General features: G+C 37.7%; 1 protein-coding gene across 1 annotated transcript; it reads left to right on the plus strand.

The window, feature by feature from the left end:
• Nucleotides 1-1281: 1281 nt before the first annotated feature.
• On the plus strand, nucleotides 1282-8406 carry LOC125367004 (vomeronasal type-2 receptor 116-like; the record flags this gene model as incomplete). The annotated part of the gene is made up of 5 exons (XM_048367655.1): nucleotides 1282-1554; nucleotides 2651-3457; nucleotides 4162-4389; nucleotides 6444-6567; nucleotides 7484-8406. Coding segments are annotated over 5 exons (2355 nt in total), but the record flags the coding sequence as incomplete, so codon positions are not given.
• Nucleotides 8407-9142: the final 736 nt, after the last annotated feature.

Below are 9142 nucleotides of genomic sequence, written 5' to 3' on the forward strand. Positions count from 1 at the left end.
GCTACAGTGTAAACCTCTGCCAATAAAAAGACACATATGCATACATACAAACATATATGAGTATACATACTTGGCACTGCAACCTTTATTTCCAGGTGGAATTTCAGCTTGGCAGATGCTTCAAGAATGTGCCCTTTGATCTTCATACTCATTCTTCTCCAGCTTCCCCTTCCTGTCAAGTCCTTGGCTGGCAGTGGCTGCTTTTCTAAAATGAAGCACCGAGCACACATGGATGGAGATGTGCTGATTGCTGGATTTTTTCCTCTCTACACTTTAGGAACAGATGGCAGTAACAGTGATGGTTCCAGGAAAGAAGACAGTAATCCGTAAGTAACTTATCATTCTATTTTCATTTACTGCTTTATTTTCAGGTTTGGCAATGGCTGAGGGAACTTGGCTGTGCAAAGCAATATCATTTGTCTTCTCTATTCTGACCTGCCATCCCTAGTGTACCTGAAGCAGTTTAGTTTCATTGCTGTATCTTGCACATACTCCTGAGTGACTTTCTGCCTGTCAGTAGAAGACACTTGTGTCATTCAGTGTAGCTTCTCCTTTCCAGGGGGGTAAGTTGTTCACTTTATTCAAACATCCCTATATCTCCTGCATCCCAGCTATCATGGTTGATAATGAAGTGATGTTATTAGAGACAACCTGAGTCAGTGGCACAAATTCTGTACCAAAAGGTTACAGAAACCTTTCCTTCTCCACTGGCCAGTGGTCTGAAAAAAATTTTGTGACACATATTTTGAAGAAATTGATTAAAATTATTGTAGTCTGGTGACTCATGACTGTAATCCTCTCTATGCAAAAGGCTGATATCTGAGAATTGAGGGTTGAAGCCAGCCTGGACATGAATGTCCTTGAGAATTTTATCTCCAATTACCCATCCAAAAGCTGGAAGTGGAGCTTTGGCTCAAGTAACAGAGTGCTTCCCTTGAGCAAAAAAGTTCAAGGAAAGTGTCCACGCTTTGATTTCAAGCTCCAGGACACTAATGCCTACCCATACACACATTGTATCTCTCTCTCACTCCTCTCTCTCTCTCTCGCTTTCTATCTTTCACTGTAGATAAGAAGTTACTGTATCAAACTAACCACTGTGTCATTATTTCATGTCAGATATGGTCCACTATCCAAGTACTAACTCATTTAAGATAGCGTAATGTTTTAAACTATTCCCTGGCCAAAAAAATAAATAAGCAATATTCAATCCATTAATGTCATATGTTTTGAATTACTCCTCCTAAATTTCTATGCTCATTATTTAGGTTTATCTTCAAAAACTACCAGTTAGTTTTAGCCTTGGCTTTTGCTGTTGAAGGAATCAACAAAAATTCTCATCTTTTACACAACTTGACTCTGGGATTTGATATCTATGATGTTCAATGTGGAGACTGGCTAGCATTTAAAAATCACTTCACTTGCCTCTTTGGGAAGTACAAGAGTCCAAATTACTCCTGTATGAAAGACATAAAATCAATAGCAGTGATTACGGGACCATCAGGATTAACATCTTCCCAGATTGGAATGTTGCTGAGCCTCTACAGGTATCCACAGGTGAGGGTGGGAAAGTGGGGGTTATTAAATAAATATCTAATTTTGTGACATTTCCAGTGATAGAAAAGAATGATAGGAAAATACTGGATGTGTGAGCCTAGTTAACTGTGATATCAAAAAAATGAGTTCCAAATAATTGGATATTTATAGTTCTATGTGTAGCAAAGAGGATAGAAAAATTAAGAGCAGACTAAAGGTATTTTTTGAAGCAAGAAATAGGAAATGATTTTAAAGCGTGGAGATATGTTGACCAATGTGATGCTAGATCACACCTGTAATTCCAGTTACTCAAAAAACTTTTATGTCTAGTTAGCCAGCCAAAAGCAGGAAGTGAATGTGTGGCTCCATTGGCAGAGTGAAAAAATCAACCTAGTGCATGAGACCCTGAGGTCATTGTACTCTACTAGCTGTCTTGTACACACACACAAACACACACTCATGCAAGACATTATGTTGAATGAAGTCAGGTTCAGAAAGAGAGAGGACATTTGTCCTCTCATATATGAAAGTTAGGGCTAAAATATGACTACAAAATATGAAATAAGTATGGAATACATAAAAAGCCATTTGTCTATATGCATGATCCATCTGGCTAGTTGATTGCTTATGTAGGGTGGATTCCCAAGGTGTAATATGGCTGACCAAGTAACAGACAGTATAAAAATAAATGAATGATGGAAAGCTGAAGCCTATCTTGTTGAAAGGTGATATATATAAGATTTATATTTAACAGAGCAGAGGAAAGGGGAGTTGAAGCAGTTGGGTGGGAAATGCAACATAATGTTCAACATAAAGTTATAATAATGGACTTAGGAAAGTTGGAATGGGTGTGGATGGTAAAGATAGGAGTTATAGACAGAAATGACAAAGATCAAAGGTATTGTATGAGTACATTGATACATTGCACAACTATTAAAACATTTGAAAACAATTAAAAACAATTAAAACAAAAACAATTTAAAAAATGGAAAACTTTTGATAAAAAATGACTTTCCATCTAATTTTACTGGTTACTTAGTTAATACACTTCAATACAGAGATTGTGATAGATGGTAATATTCTCATTCATGGGCTGTCTAATTTTCATTCTCTTTAGCTTACCTTTGGGCCTTTTGATCATGCCTTGAATGACCATAACAAGTTCCCCGCTCTCTATCAGATGGCCCCAAAGGACACATCAATGGCCACTGTCATGGTCTCCTTACTGCTTCACTTCAACTGGAACTGGGTGGGAATGTTCACCGTAGAAGATGAGAATGGTTTGTGGATTCTTCCTGAATTGAAAAAAGAAATGGCCAAGAGAAGAGTTTGTATAGCTTTTGAGCTAGTGATTCCAACCAATGCCGTATCATATGCACTCAAAATCATGTCCCATTATAACCAGATTAATAAATCTTCATCAAACATTCTCATCATATACGGTGATGATGAATCCCTACTAGATTTAATGAAATGGGTTGAACAAGTGTTAATAAAGGGCAAAGTCTGTATATTGAACTCACAGTGGGAGTTAACCCTCAGAAAGAGATATTTCCTGCTAGGCTCCTTCCATGTACCTCTAATTTTCTCACATCATCATCCAGATGTTTCTGGATTCACAGATTTTTTCAAGGCAGTTAGCCCTTCCAAATACCCAGAAGACTTTTTCCTTGCTCGACTGTGGTTTCTCTCTTTTAATTGTTCCATTTCTGAGTCTGACTGTGTAACATGGGAGAACTGTCCTCATGATGCCTCCTTGGATTGGTTGCCTAGCCATAATTATGACTTAACTATGTCTGGAAACAGTTACAATATACACAATGCTGTGTATTATGTGGCCCAGGCTCTCCATGAGATGCTTCTTCTTCAAACAGAAATGCAAACCATGGGAAACCAAAAAGGGACAGTGTCTTCCCCTGCACAGGTAAGGTCTTCACTCTTGGATGGCATACATCATGAGCACAGTCACTCCCTAGAGGGGTTCCTCACTGTATGAAATGCAATGTTTCAAGTATGTTTCCAAAATCCAAGACATTATAACTGATTAATTATCTGTGATGTGCTCTACACTTGTGTTCATATGATCTTATGCATAAGCAGGTCATAAAAAGAAACACATGTATTCTGTTTTTATAAATTCTTAGTTACAGATAACTTCACCATGATCATAGCTAATGTCCTGAAAACCGTTAATTCATCTTTCCCCTTTTAGTTTCTTAAGAAGTAGCAAAGGATGTTCTGCTGAGCAAAATTATACATTTTTCATAAGTGATCTAGAATAATCCTACCTTTTGTTTTGAAATTTTAGCAAGCTCAATTGATACACAATCATAAAATTTATGGCTGTGGCAAACGGTAGGTAGGCAACTTAGAATTGTTTCATTCAGGACTATATGTAGAATTAGTTTCCCTTAAGAATAAGCCTTCTAACTCCTTTCTGAGAGACCAAGGTTAAGAAATAATATTTTTATTCCTCCATAGTTTTTCTCCTGGGATACCTTATTAGATGTCTATTGTAAGCCTTAATTCTGAATGTAATATTAAATGCAATGAGGAGTTTTTCTTAGTTCAAGTTTTGTGTCTTAGATCTAGAATAGACTTCACCATAAGATGATGCATCTATTTTAGCTGCATGCTTTCCTGAAGAATATCCAATTTAACAATCCTGCTGGAAACCTAGTGATTTTGGATGAGAGAAGGAAATTTGAGGCAGAATATGACATTGTGAACATTTGGAATTTTCCAGAAGGTCTTCAACTTGAGGTGAAAGTAGGAACATTTTCTCCATATGCTCTACATGGCCATCAACTGTCTTTATCGGAAGATATGGTACAGTGGGCCATAGGAACTACAGAGGTGAGTTGGATTTAAACATAATGATTGAAAAACATACAGGTAAGCAAAATTCAACATTAAATTGTTTATCTGGCTTGGTGCTAGTAACATTCCCTTAAGAATAAGCCTTCTAACTCCTTTCTGAGAGACCAAGGTTAAGAAATAATATTTTTATTCCTCCATAGTTTTTCTCCTGGGATACCTTATTAGATGTCTATTGTAAGCCTTAATTCTGAATGTAATATTAAATGCAATGAGGAGTTTTTCTTAGTTCAAGTTTTGTGTCTTAGATCTAGAATAGACTTCACCATAAGATGATGCATCTATTTTAGCTGCATGCTTTCCTGAAGAATATCCAATTTAACAATCCTGCTGGAAACCTAGTGATTTTGGATGAGAGAAGGAAATTTGAAGCAGAATATGACATTGTGAACATTTGGAATTTTCCAGAAGGTCTTCAACTTGAGGTGAAAGTAGGAACGTTTTCTCCATATGCTCTACATGGCCATCAACTGTCTTTATCGGAAGATATGGTACAGTGGGCCATAGGAACTACAGAGGTGAGTTGGATCTAAACATAATGATTGAAAAACATACAGGTAAGCAAAATTCAACATTAAATTGTTTATCTGGCTTGGTGCTAGTAACATTCTCCTGTAACCATACTTACTGAGATGGCTGAAATGTGAATATCATGGTTTGGAGTCAGACCAAGCAAGAGAGTCTTTAGGACACTTATCCCCTATTAACCAGTAATAATGATGGAAGTGGAGCTCTTGTTCAAGTTGTGAAGTGCTTGCCTTAAGCAATTAAGCTCAGATACAATACTCATTTCCTGAATTCAAGCCTTAGGTCTGGTACATGTACACCCATAAATTTATATCCTATGTATCAAACATTTAATTATTTCCAACCTAACAATTTTATTGAGTGACTCTTGAATAGAAAAGGAACATAATAATTTAATAAGGCTAAGTGCTTGTGATCATATCTGTCCTCCTAGCTACTCAGGACTCTAATGTTCTCTGATCTAAGATTACAGGTCAGGAAAAATCTCAAAAAGGCAGAAAAGTTTGTGAGACTCTTATCTCATTTGACCACCAAAATCTGAAAGTTGAACGGTGGCTCAAGTACTACAGTGCTAATCTTGAGTAAAAAGTGCTTAAGAACCGTGCCCAGTCCTTGACTTAAAACTCAAGGATCAGGGGCTGGGGGTATGGCCTAGTGGCAAGAGAGCTTGCCTCGTATGCATGAGGCCCTGGGTTCGATTCCCCAGCACCACATATACAGAAAACTGCCAGAAGTGGCGCTGTGGCTCAAGTGGCAGAGTGCTAGCCTTGAGCAAAAGGAAGCCAGAGACAGTGCTCAGGCCCTGAGTCCAAGGCCCAGGACTGGCCAAAGGTAAAAAAAAAAAAAAAAAAAAAAAAAAACCTCAAGGATCAGAACAAAAACATTAAGTGTGTTTCAAAATGTTGATTTACAATATTGTCTTCAAATATAAATTTAGCGGGGTTCTAATATTGTGACAAAGTACCTGAGGAATCACTTTATGTGGGTGAAAGTTGATTTTGTTCCCTTCTGTGTCAGTTTCATTCATTGGTTAGTTGGCCTACTATTTAAGCATCTGTGGTTAGAGGTACCATTGAAGGGGCCTGGGTGAAAAGAAGATTCTCTTCTCATGCTACTGGAAAATGAAGAGGGAAATAGGATGGGCCTGCAGTTCACATAACCTTACAAAAGGGAGATCTGTGCTGTACTTTACAGCATTTAGAGGTTTGAAAAGGATTCCTCCTCTCTTCTCTTTACCATGCCACAGGTGAGACAACATATAATGACATGAATTCAATACAATTCCATAGGGCAGGAAACTAGGACTTAACCTTCTCACCATTAATTTCTACCTTTAAAAGTTCCCACATTACTCAATGACTCATAGCATATAAAGTCAGTAACTTTCTTCAGTTACTAGACTTGCATGGAAATATTGATTAATAACTTAAGTCTTAAAATACTGAAGGTTTTAGAGTGTTAGGTAAAATCTGAATAGTTACTGACAAGTATATGATTTCCCTCAGACTCCTCATTCTGTCTGCAGTGAGAGCTGTGGTCCTGGATATAGGAAATCTCCTCAGGAGGGGGAGGCTGTCTGTTGCTTTGATTGTACCCCTTGCCCAGAGAATGAGATTGCTAATGGTACAGGTAAGCCCATAACTTCGGGAGAAATTATTCATCTCTCTCTAGATTTCCACAATCCAACAAAGTCAATGCAAAAGTTGTATATTAAGATTACAGAGCCCATATTCCTTTTCCCTGTCAATTTAACTGTGAGAACTGATGGCATTCCTAGTTGAAATACCACAGTTCACGATTTGAAAAAAAAATATTTTATTAATATTTTCTGTTCTATGCAGGCAAACTTATCTCCAGGAAATCCTTCTTGTCATTAATCATTAAGTTTAAAACTCTAACACAAAATTAAGCACATCATATTCAGGAGAGTGTTTACCATAATAGATAAATTTTGTTTGCACAGAAAACACTGATTTTGCACACTTTTATTTCATAGTACAGAGAACTGGTCCTGCAACAGAGAAAGTGTTCAGAAAGATGGAATCGGTTTAAGAAGTGAGACTGAGTGTTGTACAAACCATGGCTTTGGAGAATCAAAGAGTGTTTTCTCTGTTCCATTACTTCACAGATGAGTAGGACTGCAAGTATGTGCCACAGAGATTAATAGTGTTAGACAAAGACATGTATGAAAATTTATGCCATGTCATTCACAATTTTCTATAGGGTTACAGAACTGTGCACACTGCTAACTGCTAAAAAGAGTATTAAAAGTATTAAAACAAAGGGTGTTAGGACATTAGCCTGTCAGAATTGGCACTTTTTTGATACATGTGGTTACTAAAGAGGAAATAAAAAGTTGAAAAAATAGTTTACATAAAGAAGAATATGGAAAGTAGAGAAGGTTTCGATGTAGAAAATGAAAGTACATTTATGATAGGAAATGTTAATGTGTTAGGATTACATCTACCTGAACAATTTCCTAATTTTTTTTGAAAAAATGAATGGAAATAAACAAGAACTAATGATAGACCACACTTCTCACCAGATATGGAGCAGTGTGTGAAGTGTACAGATCATCACTATTCCAACACAGAGAGAAACCAGTGCCTCCTAAGAGCTGTAAGTTTCCTGGCCTATGGAGAGCCCTTGGGGATTGCCTTGGCAAGTGTGGCTCTCGGTTTATCTACACTCACAGCAGTTGTTCTTGGGGTCTTTGTGAAACATCACAACACACCCATTGTCAAGGCTAATAACCAGGCTCTCAGCTACATCCTGCTCATCTCCCTCATCTTCTGCTTCCTCTGTTCCTTGCTCTTTATTGGCCGCCCCAACTCAGTCACCTGCATTCTACAGCAAACCACATTTGGTGTTACATTCACTATAGCTGTTTCTGCTGTCTTGGCCAAAACTGTAACTGTGGTTATGGTCTTCAAATTCACTTCTCCAGGGAGAACGATGAGGTGGCTGCTGGTATCAAGGGCCCCTAACATCATCATTCCCATCTGTACTCTGATCCAGGTTATTCTCTGTGCAATCTGGCTGGGAACCTCTCCTCCTTTCATTGACACAGATGCCCACTCTGAACATGGTCTCATCATCATCCTGTGTAATAAGGGCTCTGTCACTGCTTTCTACTGTGTCTTGGTATTCCTGGCCTCCTTGGCCCTGGCCAGCTTCACTGTGGCTTTCCTGGCCAGAAACCTGCCTGACATCTTCAATGAAGCAAAGTTCCTCACCTTCAGCATGCTGGTATTCTGCAGTGTGTGGCTCACCTTCCTGCCTGTCTACCACAGTGCCAAGGGGAAGCTCATGGTGGCTATAGAGGTCTTCTCCATCTTAACCTCTAGTGCAGGACTCTTAGGCTGCATCTTTGCCCCCAAGTGCTATATCATATTGTTAAGGCCAGATAGAAATGTTCTGCATGCCCTCCGGAATAAAATGCACATTGGGAAGAATAATCCATCTTAAGGTCACATGTATGAATTTTGGGATTAAATCTACATTTCTTTTCTCAAGCAGATATTATTTTATATATTTGAAATAATCTCAAGAATTAGTGACTGCTTCTAATTTCTCTAGTGATGGTACAATCACAAGTGCTAGCTAAAGGTGCATTTTTAAAATTTTTTTATATTCCTATTTACTCTGCATTCATTCCATCATCCCAATTAGTATATTTTCACTCTTGATTTGTTTTGTAATTTTTTTCTTTATTAATCATTTACTTAAAGTTTCTGTTTGGGCATCTGTCTTGGGACTTGAACTTAAAGCCTATGTACTGTCAGTGACTTTATTGTTTTCTAAAACTATGGTTTTACCACTTGAGTCACAGACCTGCTTTTGGCTCTGTGGTGGTTAACTGAAGACAAGAGTCTCAATGGACTTTTATGCCCAGGTTGGTTTCAAAATCTGACCCCTGTATCACATCTTCCTAAGTAGTTGAGTTCAACTAAGTTATACTGACATAATTTTAAAATACATTAAATTCCTCCTTCTATATCACTACACTGCTTAATCCCCAAATATATTATATTAATGTTTTAATTTTATTTCTATTCACATATCTGCCTTTTGCAACAATCCTCAATCTGTTTTGTTTGATCATTCTTTCCCCATTCTCTGTATCCCTTCCCTCTCTCTTTTCCTTTCGTCTTTGTCTTCTTGTCCCCCATTTTTAAAATTGTCCCCCATAGTTTTAAAATTT

The sequence above is a fragment of the Perognathus longimembris genome, chromosome 18, assembly GCF_023159225.1.
Source record: "Perognathus longimembris pacificus isolate PPM17 chromosome 18, ASM2315922v1, whole genome shotgun sequence".
In the NCBI taxonomy this organism is placed as follows: domain Eukaryota; kingdom Metazoa; phylum Chordata; class Mammalia; order Rodentia; family Heteromyidae; genus Perognathus; species Perognathus longimembris.